The 16,613-nt window shown below is 38.7% G+C and overlaps 3 protein-coding genes across 22 annotated transcripts in view; 1 reads left to right on the top strand and 2 right to left on the bottom strand.

Annotated features, from left to right (window-relative positions):
* ccar1 (cell division cycle and apoptosis regulator 1) overlaps positions 1-4,608 on the bottom strand; it is a 24,182-nt gene extending 19,574 nt beyond the window's left edge. For 4 of the 8 annotated variants that reach the window (XM_028603193.1, XM_028603199.1, XM_028603198.1 and 1 more), the window contains exons 1-4: positions 4,525-4,608; positions 3,300-3,461; positions 2,930-3,102; positions 434-583 (exon numbers count right to left, since the gene is read on the bottom strand). In XM_028603193.1, coding sequence (XP_028458994.1) covers positions 434-583; positions 2,930-3,102; positions 3,300-3,411 — 435 coding nt within the window. In that variant the 5' untranslated portion in view covers positions 3,412-3,461; positions 4,525-4,608. Of the gene's footprint in view, positions 1-433; positions 584-2,929; positions 3,103-3,299; positions 3,462-3,745; positions 3,903-4,002; positions 4,180-4,204; positions 4,504-4,524 lie in introns of those variants that run through there. The other 4 variants (XM_028603194.1, XM_028603195.1, XM_028603196.1 and 1 more) reach the window with 4 other exon arrangements.
* Positions 4,609-4,872: 264 nt separating this feature from the next.
* On the bottom strand, positions 4,873-8,800 carry zgc:110319 (NFU1 iron-sulfur cluster scaffold homolog, mitochondrial). Of its 2 annotated transcripts, none has more exons than XM_028603814.1 (8): positions 8,102-8,356; positions 7,766-7,860; positions 7,502-7,637; positions 6,679-6,745; positions 6,467-6,578; positions 6,302-6,365; positions 5,859-6,033; positions 4,873-5,558 (listed from the first exon to the last, which is right to left on the bottom strand). In XM_028603814.1, exons 1-8 carry the CDS (start codon positions 8,122-8,124, stop codon positions 5,490-5,492), a joined length of 741 nt encoding a protein of 246 aa, XP_028459615.1. In that variant the 5' UTR covers positions 8,125-8,356; the 3' UTR covers positions 4,873-5,489. The 2 variants fall into 2 exon arrangements, with proteins under 2 accessions (XP_028459615.1, XP_028459614.1); XM_028603813.1 differs by lacking the exon at positions 8,102-8,356 and adding an exon at positions 8,363-8,800 and having other exon boundaries at positions 4,875-5,558.
* On the top strand, positions 7,530-16,242 carry si:dkey-228d14.5 (transmembrane protein 150A). 12 transcript variants are annotated; one of them, XM_028603802.1, is made up of 10 exons: positions 7,530-7,629; positions 9,709-9,778; positions 10,265-10,396; positions 12,388-12,454; positions 13,537-13,584; positions 13,665-13,727; positions 13,820-13,887; positions 13,970-14,100; positions 14,629-14,806; positions 15,589-16,242. In XM_028603802.1, exons 3-10 carry the CDS (start codon positions 10,282-10,284, stop codon positions 15,780-15,782), a joined length of 864 nt encoding a protein of 287 aa, XP_028459603.1. In that variant the 5' UTR covers positions 7,530-7,629; positions 9,709-9,778; positions 10,265-10,281; the 3' UTR covers positions 15,783-16,242. The 12 variants fall into 12 exon arrangements, with proteins under 12 accessions (XP_028459603.1, XP_028459602.1, XP_028459609.1 ...); XM_028603801.1 differs by having other exon boundaries at positions 7,530-7,832; XM_028603804.1 differs by lacking the exon at positions 7,530-7,629 and adding an exon at positions 7,908-8,025.
* Positions 16,243-16,613: the final 371 nt, after the last annotated feature.

Here is a 16,613-nt window from a genome sequence, read left to right as displayed (position 1 = left end):
GCCACTTGAGTGGTTGTATCAAATTACCCAGCCCATTCACACGATCTGCCTCAAGAGAAAAATGCTAAGTTAATAAGAAATATACAGCACTAAAGCATAATGAAAATTGATAAGAAAGATTCTAGGAATAAATTTAGTTTCAATTTAAAAGAGTGCAAAAGGATATTATCCACTGACACATCAAAGCTTAGACGATTATAAATTTACTGCTGTTTGACCTGACCTGTGCTCATTTTCCTAAAACTTGAGTCTTCTACTTTGCTGAAAGACAACAATCTAAATGAAGCCATGACAGGAATCTTAATAAAAAGAATAATGCCTATGTGATTTATTTTGTCTACTCTAAACCAACAAATACGTTTTCAGGGTTAGTATGAACAGAGGACTTTCCAAAATAAAGTGTGACACAAAGCAAAATAAACCCATGTTTCACCTGATGAGGTACATTGTACAGCTGCTGTTGAGGGGGTTGCTGCTGCTGCTGTTGTTGTTGTTGTTGTTGTTGTTGCTGCTGCTGCTGCTGCTGTTGCTGCTGCTGTTGTTGCTGCTGCTGATACTGCTGGAGGGCTGTATTGAGCTGAGACTATAAACATTACGAAGAACATGGGAGAGACAGTGGTTGATTACTAGGGGTGTGACGAGACGCTTACTCCACGAGACGAGACACATCACGAGATTGGGTTCACGAGAACGAGACGAGATTTTAAATTTTTTTTTAAAGAAATCCTCAATGATGAAATATATGAATGGAAAATAGTTTTTTTATTCAACTGAAAAATCACAAAATGCAAAACAATTTAGGTGCCTTTTGAAATCAACTATTAATGATGAATGTTATTTAACTTTTTTTTTACTATTTTAATGAATCATATGCAGTAAAGGACATGCAAACACTGCAAAATGTTTTGTATAAAATCTACCAACTGGCTTCTGCCCTGTGAAATCTAACTCCTTTCAACAAATCGAACATAAAAAAATAAACAGTATAAATAAAATAAATGTGTAAACAACAGAAAATGTTTAAATGCAAACAGTAAGTGTATCAATAACCAAAGTACTGCTCTCTCAAAACTACAAGTGCAAACAGAAACAATTTTTTCTATAAGATAAACTACACAGAACAGCCTAAGATATGGTCATGTTATTTTTCAAGAATATAAGCATGTCGACTATTTCTGGCAGCAGTTGAGACCTTTGGGCAGTAACTATGTCTCCTGCAGTAGAAAAAACACACTCACTTGGAACTGAGGTAGCAGGGATGGAAAGGTATGCTTTGGCAAGTGGAGACAGCAAAGGATATTTAGGAGTTGCCGAAATCCGACATTTTCCACCACAGAAAATGGCCTCATATCAGCTGCAATGAAAACGCCTATGTCCCTCGTTATTGCCGTGGCTCTTGCATTTACCGGTGGCAGAGATGCAAAGGCTTTTAGAGTTGTTTGGCCTTTTAATGTTTTCGTCGCGGGTGCTGTAGTTGGTAGAGAGCTGTGGTGGTGCTGTAAGTGTTTTTGCATAGTGCTCGTGTTAGCGTATACGGCATTTTTTTCTTACAATTAGGGGTGGGGGAAAAAATCGATACAGCATAGTATCGCGATATTTCTCGTGGCAATACTGTATCGATACACAGGTGCCAAGTATCGATCTTTTATTATTTAAATTGCACATCAGAATTTAACTTTTTGGTAGTATAATAATAATAAAATCAATTGCTTATTCAGTCCACCAGATGGCGCTGTTTGTTTTCTGGTGAGGTCAGCGGGGTGACTGTCAGCGTGCAGGAGGATGTAGATAAAATAAACATGGCAGCGTCAGAGAAAGAAATCAGAAATGCACCATCTGCGTTTAAATCAAGTGTTTGGACTTTTTTCGGATTTTTTAACAAGGAGGGGACAACTGAGATGGACATGAGACATGGGATTTGCAAGGAGTGTCGTATGCAAATAAAATACTCAGGGAATACCACAAACATGAGGGCTCATCTCACACGCCACCATCCAGAGTTAGCGTTAGCCGAGGACGGTAAAGCTAATGCTAAACCAGCTCCGCATGAAAAACCAACCAACACTGGACACACTTAGCTTGACAAAGCTACCTCCCAATTCAGAGCGAGCTAAGAAAATAACTCAAGCCATCGCCTACTTCATGTGGAAAGACCTGCGTCCATACAACGTTGTGGAAAATGAAGGATTTTGTCACTTGCTAAAAACACCGGAACCAAGGTACGTGACTCCGTCGCGCCGTTTTTGTACTCATTTTAATTGTAAAAAATACCTGTAGTAGCACAGCAGTGCATACCTGTTGGTATTACAGTCTAGTCCACCTTAATTAAAAATGCAAACAGGTCAGTTTGCCAGGTGTATACAACATTTATAACATATTCATTAAAGTGCTGGTTAGTTAGTTAGCTTGACAGTCACATTTTACAGCAATAAAATTCATGTGAGATGAACAAACAGATGTTGACAAAGTTTTCCTTTGGGGACATAATAATGAAGTTGGAAAAAAGGTAATAAATTGCAATATATTGCAGAATATCGCAATATGTTTAAAATCGCAATAATATCGTATCGTGACCTAAGTATCGTGATAATATCGTATCGTGGTACCTCTGGTGATTCCCACCCCTACTTACAATATTTACATATTGTGTTCGTCTTGTCTGTCACTCTTTCGCCGTTTATTATTTCCGCAGGAAAACCAAAATGTTTGCACACAAATGATTTAAAAGTGGCAGGGGGATCTTCAATAGTAATTTCACGCTCCATCACGCTGACATCACATCGCCTCACGAGACAACTTTTCACCTCGACGAGAAGTCTCGTCGCGTTTTGATCACACCCTTATTGATTACAGTGAAGAAAAGTGTTACACACGACCATGGCAAGATGCATAGATTGCATGTGCTTGGAACTGCTTCGCTGTGACTGACCTGCTGTAGAGCTGCAGCTGCTGCAGCAGCTTGCTGCTGCAAGGCAGCAGTTTGCTGAGACAGCTGATAGTTTGCAGCAGACTGGTTGCTGAGAGAGGCTGCAGCCAATGCTGACTGTTGAGAGTAAACAGAAGGGGATGCTCCCAGAAGAGATTGCTGCTGGACACCAAGAGCTGCAAAGAGGGAAATAAGGCACCAGATTCAGAGGTGTGGAAAAGAACACTGAATGGGGAATGTTGGCGTAAAAAAGGATGGGGGAGATGATTTTTTGATGGCAAAAGTAAAAGTCAGTAAGAAAACGTCCATACAACCCATTTAGACAGTGTACAGGAAATTTTACTTCTCAGATCCTCTGGTTTGCTATACTCACAGTGCAGGCTATTGAGGTCAAGAGACTGTCCCGAGTGGCCTGGTTGGGACACTGCTGTGGCAGCAAATTGAGTGGCCCATGGTGGGTTCTTCTGTCCCCCGAATTGGGCCATACCTCACTTAGTTTAAGGGCAGTCTTTGCTCACCAGGTCAATGCTTGTCACTAAAAACAAAAAGAAACAAATACAAAATATGGTAATGATGTATATTAGTAAGAAGACCAGCAGATAGCAGGGGTAAAGGATTTTGTGTTTGATATTGTGTGCACCCAAATAAACGTAACATAAACCGTGAAATGACACAACTTTAACTGACAGACATATTTGAACTTTATCCACATAGCTCAGTTAATTTGGATAGCCCATAACCTCTAACTGTTTACTATCAAGTTCAGGATTCATTTTACGGTTCTTGTTCTGACATACAGAGCCTTGCATGGCCAAGCACCTGTGTACAGCTCTGACCTGCTCCATCCTTATATTACCAATAGGTCACTTAGGTCTTCTGACCAGGGTTTACTGGTTGTCCCAAGCGTTCGTCCAATGTAGCGTCAAAACTTGATGAGACGCACTGCTAAGGGTCACTGCACAAGCCACAACAGTCCCTACAGTTATATTACAATAAGTTAACACCATTGATCTAACACGAGGGATTGAAATAAGCAATTTGAGGGAACAGTGTATTACTTTGAGGGAACAACTTACTTATTCGTACGCACGAACTATCAAAAAATGTTACCCTTGATTTCTGCAGTGCTCCGTAGATCCGTAGCTAACTGCTGACACAGCAACCTCAACAAGCTAGCGTGATGCTGCTGCTGCTGTTGTTGTTGTTGTGGTTAACAGAAGCTCAGTAACGCTTTTTAGGCTAAGATATTATGACTTGATCAACATTATTAAAACTTGCCTTTTTGTTAGCTATCATCATATTAAAACGTAGCATGGGTACTGTTAAGGTATCACGCTAGTAGCTAACAGGCTAACACTTAGCATTTGGACGTCGTTAGCTTTGTTGCCAGATTAGCCTCGTGCTGGATGTTATCGAAAGCGAGGCCCGTACGGTGTCTCTGGCAGCTGGCACTGAATGACCAATGTTTAAAATAATAAAAACACATATTCACTTATGGCAGCAACTCTCTTGTACGCAATTATTAATTGCACATTAAATGCTCACGCTAACTAACGTAGTAACGTTAAAGGTTTTGATTAAAAGTCAACACTGCTTACCGCTGTCCCCTGCGCCGGCTGATGTAGACATAAACTGCGCATGCGCGGTCCGGAGAAACCGACTGTCCAGGCAGCCGAGATTTGGTGACTCAAGTAGTTCATCTGTATCTACTTGTCAAATAAATTATTAATGTCGAATACAATTGTGCCTCCTAAGCAGGAGTAAAAAAGATTAAATCTTAAGTAAGCGTAATTCACATCCATTTGCTTTACTTCCTGTATCAACCGTGAGTAGTAATTCCTTGTTTTTTTTCTACCCACATAGGACACAATGACAGGAGTCATAACTGGAAGAAAATAATAAAAGTAAAGTAATGAAAAAAGGAAATCAACAACAAAGATTTGCTTTCAAACTGTGAACTTTGTTTGATACAGTAAATCTGAAGAATGGAGCACAAAAAGCACATACATAGCATCCACATCTTATAGGTAGTTACACAGCAAACCTATTTCCGCTTGATGAATAATTGTAGCCTAAATAACATTTTATTTAATTTATAGATGATGTATTTACTAGCAAAAACTGTCCAGTTGTGTTTCAGTAGGTATATGGCACCAACAACCACTGAAATACCTTGTCAAATCTTCATTCTGTTTGACCATATAAATTGTCAAAAAAATTCACAATATTTTCAACCTATGAAAATATTCTTTAAAAATATTAAATATTTATAAGAAATAAATACATCACATTTACAGAAGAATTACGGTATTTTCTGTATACAGGTATATTCCTGTATCTCCTTTTCTTGGTAACAGGGACATAGAGTATGTACACATAAATTACAGCAGACACACTTAACAGTATATAATATGCACACAAAATAGCAGGTAATAATTTCTCTTTTCATTCTTATGATTGCACAATGGTAACTAATTAGTGGAAATTATGCATGGCTGTGTTTTTACACAATGGAATATTTGGGTTCCAACAAAATCCATGAATGTGTTGGTAATGGACGTTTTTAGTCTTGTAATTTGCGTTCCAGCTCTAAGAAAACCTTTGCATTGATTTCATCCACCTCATCTTCCACCTGGGCAAAAAAGACAATAGAAAAATGTTAAATGTGACTAAAAAGTCTGCAATTAATCATGACAAACACTGTATAATAGCAAGTAAGTAAGTAGCAAAACTGCACATGCAGATTAAAAATGTACTGGCTGGCAGGACAATTTAAATTCTGCATTTAATTTAATTTAAATATCCATATAAAAACTTCTGAAACCAATCCTGAAATGAAAACCGTGAAGCTTTGTCTCAAAATAATAACCTGCAGAAATATCTGCTAACCTATAAAAACACATCCTACTAGAAAACTAATCTTGATTATCACCTGTTCCACGTTGTTTACTTCTGGGATATAAAACTGCAGCATGTTCTGAATGCCATTCTTCAGGGTAACTGTAGAACTCGGACATCCTGTGCAGGAACCAACCAGTTTCAGCTTGACTGTGCCATCCTGAAACCCCTTATAGATGACATCGCCTCCATCCTCCTGCACTGTAGGTCTTACAGTATGAGTGAAACAGACCATGTCAAGTTGTTCAGAACAAAGCAGCACAAAGGACAGACAGATTAAGACTGCTATCTCAGCACAAGTGTCTTTTACTACACTGTGAGCATCATTGCTAGGAGTGCTGAGTAAAGAAATATATAGGAAATATTTGATAAGGATTGAAATATTTAAAATACATAAACTATCAGTGAGCTATTGCAACAGACAAATAAAGACTACAATTATTACCTAAGTTGCTCTCAAAGTTACTAGTTTTGTACCTGATTCTAGTGTCCAGAAGCTCCTTTATCATAGATACAATATCATCATCATCTTCAGAAACACCTACAAAAAAGAATATGTACAGAGTGGAGATATTTACACAATATACATTAAAACAGCTGCATTACTCCAAGATGACAAATATGGGCACGTTGTATACTCACTACTTTCATGGTGCACTGCCCCTATTGTTATTGGGTCACCACTCTCAAAGAACTTGGCAATGGCCTCCAAAGCATGATGCTTAATGTTTGTCCATTCCACATCCTCATCTGTCTGACAAGAAAAAAAAAATGATCTCACGTGTTGTCTTTCATAAGAATTTCATAGGAATATAGTAACAGAGACAAGCTGCAAGAGTACATTTAATACTTACTTTAGTGATTGTGATGAAGTCAGGGCCATAGAACACACTTTTTACTCCTTCAATTTCAAACAGGTCTCTGAAAGAAACATGTTATGTTATTGATAAAAAAACATAACAATGACAGCATGGAATCTGTGTTCTTGTTGGTTCATTTAGTGATAACAACATCCGCTCATGCTGGCTTTTATCAATAGTGTCACTGATGATTACACTGCTTTTTATGATGTCGTTTTTATCAAGACAAGACAAAATGTATTAAACAAAACATCTACACAATGCATTTATGCAGTCAGTTGCTTTAATTCAAAGAAACCCAGCAGTATCACATAGTGTAATTTGGACAGGGTGCATTTGTCACATCTAATCTGTATGTACTGTTCTACCAAGCAACTCCATTACTGTCAAAAACTGAAGACACAACCATGAATAGCTCAATGAAGATAATATCCATTGTCAAACTATTATTTCTAAAAAAATAAAGAAATAAAAGAGAATGGGAAATCCACACACTCATACCTCTAATGCATATATTTTAACGTATAAAGATCAACATTTTAGTAAGTCAAAACATTTAAGTTCCTTTGCCAAAACAATCTTCATAAGCGGACATAATTACATCGGAGTTATGAGTGTGCAGCTTTTTGTATGTGTATCTCTGCCTGCCTTACCTTGATGAGAATAAGTGTGCATTTTCCTTTTTTTTTTTTACACTATGATTTATAATGACACACATAATCAATGTGCAAACTAAGGTTGTTATGATAAGAGAATTTGCAAACTATTATAAAAAACAAAACAATACGTCTTTACAACATAAAACTTGGCACACAACCTGGCTAAAGATGAACATTCAGCTGAGCTCGAAGTGGGAAAGTCAAGCGTCCCACTTCCTAGAACAGGTTTACCAGGGAGAAACTTCAAGCTCCTGGGGTTTGGAGTGTCTTGAGTCTGGATGGACAGGTGCCTTACTGAAAGATATAAAAAATGTAGCAAAGATGTTTAATGTTTTTTTTATTGTCTACATTAAGCCCAGTTTTAGAAAAAAGACGACAGGTAGTGAGTGCATGTGTTAAGGTGTCAAACAATGGTTTCTCACTTGAAAAGTGTATGGTCCCTGGCAGAGGATGAACATGTCTGAAGATCTGGGTCGAGCACCGTGAGTGGTATGAGCTTCTGGTCTTGACTAGAAACCTTGAAACGTAAAGAATATTTAACCATATCCGTCAATCAACATGAGACTTAAACTCGTTCGTTTCTTGAAGTGGGATTCAACAGTTGGGTGGCGTTGATGGATTAAAGTCAGCAGATGTTTCCTTAGCTGTTATCTCAATTTTTGATGTACAAACCTACAAACTGGTAACGTTACCCAGAGATCATTTTACTGACGTTAAAGTTTACACTTAGAGCTAGCTGACATTAGCGTCTAACTTACATGCTTCGGATCTGGAAAGACATGTGAAGTCAAAGACAATAAAAAGTGGAAATAACTAAACCAGCTGCGTCATATCTCCACCTTTATATGGATGGATGGATTAGAGTGTCGCAGTTTGCTAGTTAGCTACCTACTTAGCTAAACGTATCATCTCAATCACACGTCGAAATGTCAAGTTCCTGCTTTACACAGGGATTACAGCGTATCATATCAGTACGAAATGTGGACAAAACGATGTGTCACAGCTGTAGAGGTTCAAACCTAGAGTTAGCCATTTTTCTTGCCCGTAACAATTGCTGAAGACCCCATCTCATGTGCGCCGCCATTTTGTTTGTTATGAAAATGAGGACCTCGTGTGGTGGACAGCAGCAGTAGCCCATTAGATACTTCACATATCCTCCTTTCTTCAGTTTATTTCCTCCGTGAAACGAAATAATGTATTGGTCGTAGAGACCAACATAAGTAAAAGGAAAACTTAAATTAATTTAAAAGTTAATTATTGTGTAGGCCTAATCATAAATATTGTGCCTTAAAGGGGAGCACAACCTAAATTAATTAAGTCCAACGTGTTATTTCCATGGCCTCAGAAAGTTCAATCAATATTTGTGAACATGAGCTACTCTCTCAAAGCCAGAAACCGAGTAGCGTTCCAGACACCCGTAAGTTACGACTTCAAGTCACGACTCACGAGTTGGTAGCGTTCCAGGCAGTCACCACAAACCCTTCTAGCTAGCGTTAGCTAGCGGCTACCTAATGTTGACGTTAGCTATCTAGGTTACTTTACGTTGCCTATTTATTTCTACTTATCACTGTTAATAAACGGCGTTGAATCTAAAGTACGAAAAATGACCCGTTATTCGTTTTTTGGTATCAGATTCGTAAACGAATAACGAAATAACGAACCATCTTTTCATTTTCCAATTTTGGAATCTCAATTGAATATGAAAAGAACGAATGATACACGGATTCAGTATATCCAGACAGCAAGCTAAGATTGAATAAATATTGTTTTTCCATCTGAATCATCATTATGGTTGATATTTAAATTTTAATGCAAAATAAATGTTGAATCATCATTACCATATCGATGAAACCTGACGTTATTAACGTTGATGGCAACAACATTGAAACAACATTGATATATAGTTTTATATAGTTTAGATTTAGCTAGCATTGATATTTGGTTTACCGGGCGATATTGCCAATGTTTTGAAAAGTCATTGATTTAGAGTTGACCGGGAAACGACCTGTTGTTGAAAAGCCATCGACATAGTTGACCGGGAATTGATATTGACCAGGAAATATGATTGAATGCATTGATATATAGTTGACTGGGAAATATGATTGAAAATGCATTGATATATAGCGATAGCTAGTTGACCGGGAAATATGATTGAAAATCCATCGATGACTGAATTTCCATTTGTAGTTGCATTATAGCTTTTGGATTTTGCTGAGGACAACTTTTAGAATTAGGTCATGTTAGCTAACGTTAGCTAGCGCTAGCTAGCACTAGTCTTAGCATACAAATCTATTTTGAACTGATGTTTGGCAAGGCATTGACTGTATTTGTTGCTCTAGCTAATGGTGTTGTAATGTGTTTGTAGAGAGGAAAATGCCAGGCGGAGAGGGAAAAAAGAGAGATCATCTGCAGGAAGGACTGAAGCAAGTAAAAAGGTAACCTTCTTGTCTGTGCGTGTGTGTGTGTGTGTGTTGCGGCGTGTCCTGGGGAGGGGAGGAGACCTCGGAAATTTTCCTTACAAGCGAATTTGGCACACCCATGAGAGAGAGACATCATGGCTTTCAAACGAGCAAAGTGGCAGTTGGTCAAGGCCACACCCCGACTCTCCACCTTGCCCCCCTCTCTCCTCCTCAATAGCTACAGACACAGAAATGGCACATCCTAAGAAAGCTCATTGTGGGACTGGCTCTAGTGGCTGTAATTCAGCACCAAGCTGAACCTTTTTGCCTCCCTTTAATTCAAATAAACCCATGCACATATTCTTAGGTAATTTTGAAAAGTGCTTTGAATGTAGGGAAAACATGATAGGCTTGGCAATTAGTCCTGGGCTACTGAATTTGTTTCCAAGTGTGCATATGTGTAGGTGTTCTGTTTAACTTAAAGCCTAATTTTTTGCATTGTGCTTGTATTTTCTGTTTTAGATGCTTTTACACAGCAGATGGGGACAACCGCCGTCACCCTATTTACTTTTGCCCAAGCCGTGCAAAAGTGGCTGCGCTATGCGCCAGACCGGGCAGGAGGGACTGGAAGACAACGTCAGAGGACCATGAACTGTAAATAGGCTAAAGAGGACAAATAATGAAATAAGAGGCTAATCAAATTTATTTGTTTTTACCTTAAATAGTGTGGTGTAGTCAGTATTTTAGGCTAGGCTATAGGATGTAGAATCAACATCAGAGTTCGATGTTGATTCAATGACTTAATGTTGACAACGGAATGTTGATTTAACATAGTTTCAGTGACTGTTTGCTATCTGGGATAGGCCTATTTGTGATATGTAAAATCAGGCAAACTGTTTATTTCTGTTGTTATTTTCAGCTAGCCTGACAAGCCAGACCCACATCAAGTTGGGTCTGGGAATACACCATTGGCAGTGCTCAATCCAAGGGGCGGGATAAATGGTTGTCTTTCAAATTCCCTCTGCACACAATAGCTCTACAACCAACCAGAGCAACGAAGAAGGTAGCTAGTGGAGCTAGTTGATAGATTAAAACTCCAAACCCATCTTCCGTTTTTAAGAATGACTTCAGTACCGTTCTTTGATCTTTTCTCAAAGAAAAGCTTAACTCTAAGTCTTCCAGAAATGCGGCCAATGCCGATTCGAAAGGCCGCTGTTCGCCAGCAGCCATCTTCTTTGTTTTCAAGAGGCAGGGAATTCACGCGGAACTGTCGCAAGTCTGCCGTCATTATGTTAAGCCCGCCCACCGACTCTATACACAATGTGACTGGCCTGACTAGAGTTTGGTTTTTCCAGCAAACAGAGAGTGGCTAGACGACCCAGGCTGCAAATTACATTTGCTGCCGCTAGGGTGCGTCTAGATTTCTAGGCTGATTTTCAGCTGTAACTGTAACATTTAAAGATATATAGTTAAAAACGGTGGTCCAACCTATCTGACGTTGCTTTGCTTATTTTCTGTACTGTGTTGCTTTGCTAGCGTCTTATTTTAAGGTTACAAACAGCAACATCTCCCCGCCCGTCGGGCTGACTGCTAGTGTGGGCGGAGTCATTTCCTTTAGTCTGTGGCCCAACAGATAAAAAGTATCATGCATTTTAAATGTAAGAGATGAAAGTATGTCCAGTTGTTCCTAGTCCCCAATTGCTCAGCACCGTTAAATGCGTGCAGGGGTTTTCTACCCCGAAGTTATTGTAAAAATTGTGATTGTGGGTCTATACTCAGAACATTCCCCTGAGTGCTCTCAGTGTCATCTATAACATCTTTACCAATTAATTGCCCACACTTTATACTTGATTACATCACAATTTGACTTTTAGCTCTCTAGTTTTTGGATTTAGGAGAGAGTTATTCATGTTAACTAATGTTTGTGGGCTGTCTTAGACCATATAAATAACATATATGAATTTGGAAAATGTGTGTAGTTCCCCTTTAAGGGTAGGCTACTAACCCAACACATTTTCTTTATTTTATTTTCTTGACCCATTTATTTACACTGACAAAAAATGCAAGCCCATGAGACTATGTTCCCTGGTTGTTTTTCTCTCAATAACAACACTTCAGACAATACAGCAGTTGTGAAAGGCCAATTCAGATTACTTCCTTAAAGTGACAGTGACAGACTCCAAAATTAAATATACATATTTCTCGTCTTACCTGCAGTGCTATTCATCAGTCTAGATTGTTTTGGTGTGAGTTGCCGTTGCCGAGCGGTCGTTTGGATTAGAACAAACAATGTGATAGAATCAAGGAGGCCAACCCCATGTTTCTCAACATTTTTTTCTGACAAGGCAAGGTGGTGCTCCAAAGGTGTGGCAAAAAAGAGACACTCTCCCATAAAAGCAAGGCTGCACTCTGGATGGTGGAAGACTTTTGCTAACTGCAAGGTGCAATTGTGTGGTGGAAGAACCTGAACTACACTTACATCATATAGGGTTAGGACTTTTTGTTCCAGTACTAATCTTGCTCTGTAAGAATAAGGCTGGCTTTGTGAGGAACCCCTAAAGAGCTCTACCTTTAAGTTTTTTGAAGACAGCTGGACTTAAGGAATTCCTGTTTTAATTTGTTACTTTGCCTTCTTCACCAACAAGACATGGTGCTTTGGATTATCTTCCCCATCTCCCTCTCCCTGGTGTCCTTCATTGGAACATGGACTGTGTAAGTTTATTACACATTTGTTTTTTACAACTGTTATTCTACCTCTGTCTGCGTGCTGTCATGTAAATGCTGAGTTTATATTAGTTTTATACCTTGTGAACTTTCTCAGTAAATACCTCTGTTTATCAGTGTTATTCACATCTGAAAGTGTATAGTTTAAAATGGATCAAGAAACTGAAATTGTTTGTAAGGTTTCACAATAATGTGACACCTGATTAGCACTATTGACAACAACACACTTTATGATTACAGTATTTGAACTGTAACGTTATATTCCCGGCTAAGGACATTGAGATTCCAGTACCGGTAGTACTGATATCACTTGGCCTTGAACAGGAAATGCTGAAATGGTGATTATATTTGGCAGAAGTGTGTATTGCATGATTTTATTATAATATTTTAAGTCGGTTTTTTAACTTTAACTAGGTATGTGCTATCTCTGAGAAGTGTATATGTAAAAGTCCACGTCAGAGCAGCACGTTAACTGCTGCCTACACAGGAATTTTGAAATATGTAATCCGGTTTGTCTGTCGCAAGGTGTGCACACCAGACTTTCAAGAAATACCAAGAGACAAAATTGTTGCTCAAATGTTCCTTAAACTGAAATATGCATACCTGTACTGTAAACCTACTTGTTTTTTATATTCATGTTATGTTATTATATTAGTCACTGCAGTCCATGCAGTGATGTTTTTTCTTATTCTGCTTTGTCATCTACTTCCATTTAGTGTTCTTTTTTGCCAACTGCAGGAGCTCATTCTTCAGACTGTAGTCATACATTATTTCATTGCAATGCCAGTAATAAGTTGTATAGTGATAGATGAAAGCCAAAAACCAGGTGCTGATCAAAATGTCAGTGGTACAATAAAATCATAGTAGGCAGTCATCCTCTCTTCTAACTATTCTCTCTTTATTTTGAAAAAGTGGAAGATAATGCCTTTTAATTCAGTATTACACACCTCAATTATACAACAGCTACCATAGAGTAGTTTGAATCTTACTTGTTATCAAATCAAGAATGTTATAAAGGCCAAATATTAAAATGTTGTCATTATAGTTTTTCTTTTGTTTTATATTTCCAGATATGGCCTGGCTTTCACCAACAATCATGTGTGCTCTCTCACTGACTGGTGAGTTGTGTCTCATTAATATAGATAGTTGATCATCATGATGTGACAGATTCTCCAGAACCTCATTCCTTTGTTTTCAGGGGGAGTGACAACTACTGCAAAGGGAATCAGTCCACTGGATGTTGCCTTGTTCCCACTATAAGGTGAGAATGCATTTCATTTCACCTTCTACTTATCCTTTCCAACGGAATCAAATAGTGAGACATAATTCATTGAACATATTTTGTGATTCTAGCTCAAGTGGAACTAGTGCACCAGAAAATTCACTTTTTACAGCCACAATCAATGCAGGATCCTTTCTGTGTGAGTTTTACCAGCTTAACGCCTAACACATTATACAAGATGTGAGTGATATGTGTTTTAACAACTGCAATCTCCTCTTTAGTTCTGCTGTTCAGTATATTCCACCATGCCCACGTTATGGAGAGACACACATGTCATTCCATGCTGAGCAGGTTTGCACTGGTCTTTGGTGTGGTGGCAGCTTTGGGGGCATTCACAGCTGGCAACTGTAATGTGAGTACTGCACTTCCTGCTGAATGTTTAAATAAGTTTGATTAGCAGCTTTAAATTGCTATCAGAGGGCCCATATAATCTGTGAGAGAAATTCATCTCACAAAACAGCAAGCTGACTAGACTTCATCGTATAATGTTAACAATAAAACTGAACAGCTTTGATTTTTACCTGTGCTTGAAACAGCAAACAAAGGTGTAACTATTTGTTTTCTGTAATGATTAAGAGCACACGCAAAGTTGGCACAAGCTTGTTTTTTGTTTTTAAATCTTTTTTATATTTAAACAGGAAGTTCCTTGAGATCAAAATTTCTTTGTCGAGGGAAACATGGCCAAGATAGCACACCCTTACAACGCTACAAAACTGTAAAATAGAGCTTGTCAAAACAGACAAGGGACAACAGATAGATAATACAATCAGTTAATAGTTCGGTAGTACACACAGTTCAGTACACACATCCACACATCTATCAATGTTTACAACTATCTATTCATCTGTTGACCCTGGAAACTACTGACTGCCCTCCACAGCCAGGTTACCTGGCACTCCTTCACTACCTCGGAGCTGCCATCAGTTTCATGTGCATCTGCTTCTACACTGTCCTGCTCACTGCGCTGACTGGGAAGTGTTCGCTGACAGGATATGAGAAGATTCTCTACCCGTTACGCATCGCCTCCACAGTGGTTCAAACAATTGTCACCATCTGCTGTATCCTTTCATAAATCGTGAAGCTGAATTAACTGTCATGTAATTCTTCTATTTAAGGACATTTTTGCACAAGTTATGATGATAGTTGTGCAGTGCTGAGCTGTGGCTGGTAAAGCAGGCTGGATGATAGACAGTAAACATGTTAGGGTTCATATGGTGTGGCTTGAAACAGGACATTTCAGCAATTGATTTCAGCAGTGACGTCTGATTTACACTCTCCAGCTGCACTATATTGCCTTTGTGTCATATTTGGATCCGGTCTGCTGCTGTGTTTACAAAGTGGGACAGGCCAGTGAGGCCACAACCATCACCAATGGCATATTTAACTACATCAATCTTTAGCATTGTTTTCCTTTAACACTCAGTCTCACATTATTTACATCTGGAAGCTGCACAGTGACAACATGAGTCCTCTACTAGAGCAGTTTCAGGTTTAAGCTTAAAGGCACCTTGACACTAGTTGGTGATGCACACCACAGAGTTTGGGGATTGAACCTCTAGGCCCCCAGTTTGAAGTGGGTCAAGTCAAAATTAAATACAGTATCTATATACACACTAGCCTACAGTGAGTGTACAAGAACATGACTACTATATTACAGGATGATAAGAGCTGTCAATCTGTAGCAATTGCATCCTTGTATTTTGTGCACGGATACATTTCCATTGTCTGTCTTACTGTCATGAAGTGTTAAGGCTGTTCACCAGTGTTTACAATGAAATGTTCTTACAAGTGACTGACTACCACTAACTGTTCCATACATCCTTAACTTTAAACCCTTCAGATACTGTTTTGTTCGCCCAGGACGAGTACTTTTATGTCCACTTGTCGGCTATATTTGAGTGGATGCTCAGCATAAACCTGGAGCTGTTTGAGCTCAGCTTCGCCGTGGAGTTTTGCTTCTTCTCATCCTTCATGCTTTCAAATCTGTTGAGCAAACGTGAGGAAGAAAAGCCTTTAATGATGACGATGTCCTGATATAAGGCTGCTAGGTTCCAGCTGAAGCACATAAGCAGTGAGGATGGACTGAGTAAGACATCTGTTAAGACATCTGTGGCTGGACCGGAGATGGAGGACCAAGTTTTTTTTTCCATCACTCTGCTGGGATGGTTTTATAGCCATTTATGGATTATGACCACTTTTATTCCACTGTCTTGATACTGCTGCCTAAAATTATATGATTTTCTTTACTAGGCATTTTTCTTCCCCATTCCTTACTGTATTTATTTATTGAAACATTCTTGTGCAGCAAATGAACAAAACATATCAGCTGTATTATACTTATGCTTTGACAACAGAACAATTAACCCGTTTCATATTCATTTATGTAAATTTTTTGTGTGCAATTACATGCTAATAGGCTACACTAATAAGGATTTTAGCTTCACATTGAGGTTCTTTGAGCACTTGCACTTAATAAAAAATGGCCACTGTACTCCATGAGAAGTCCTGTTATTCTGCTGATACAGCTTTTACTTTATAGCTCAACCAGATGTTGGAGGACGTTGCAGTACACCCACTCAGATTAGTCCCTGTGACGTCACAAGATCCCGTTTGACTGGATGACAGAGTGACAGTCAAAAAACAACAGTACAAGGACAACCGCATACTATTCAACAGGTTACTGATCTAGAAGCATTGAGTACAGTATGTACAGTCATGTACAGTGATTGAGTGTAAGCTTTCAATTACATTTTTAGGTGTGGTCAATGTGGGCGAGTCAGAGGACAGCAACTTAAAAGCCCTGAGAAAGTATTTTCTGTTTCTCGAGCAATGTGAATACAATAAGTGCTTTGAATTACATCTCGT

This window comes from Perca flavescens, chromosome 17 (assembly GCF_004354835.1).
Source record: "Perca flavescens isolate YP-PL-M2 chromosome 17, PFLA_1.0, whole genome shotgun sequence".
Lineage (NCBI taxonomy): Eukaryota > Metazoa > Chordata > Actinopteri > Perciformes > Percidae > Perca > Perca flavescens.
Note: the sequence above shows the minus strand (reverse complement) of the source record. Positions and strands in the feature narration are given on the sequence as shown.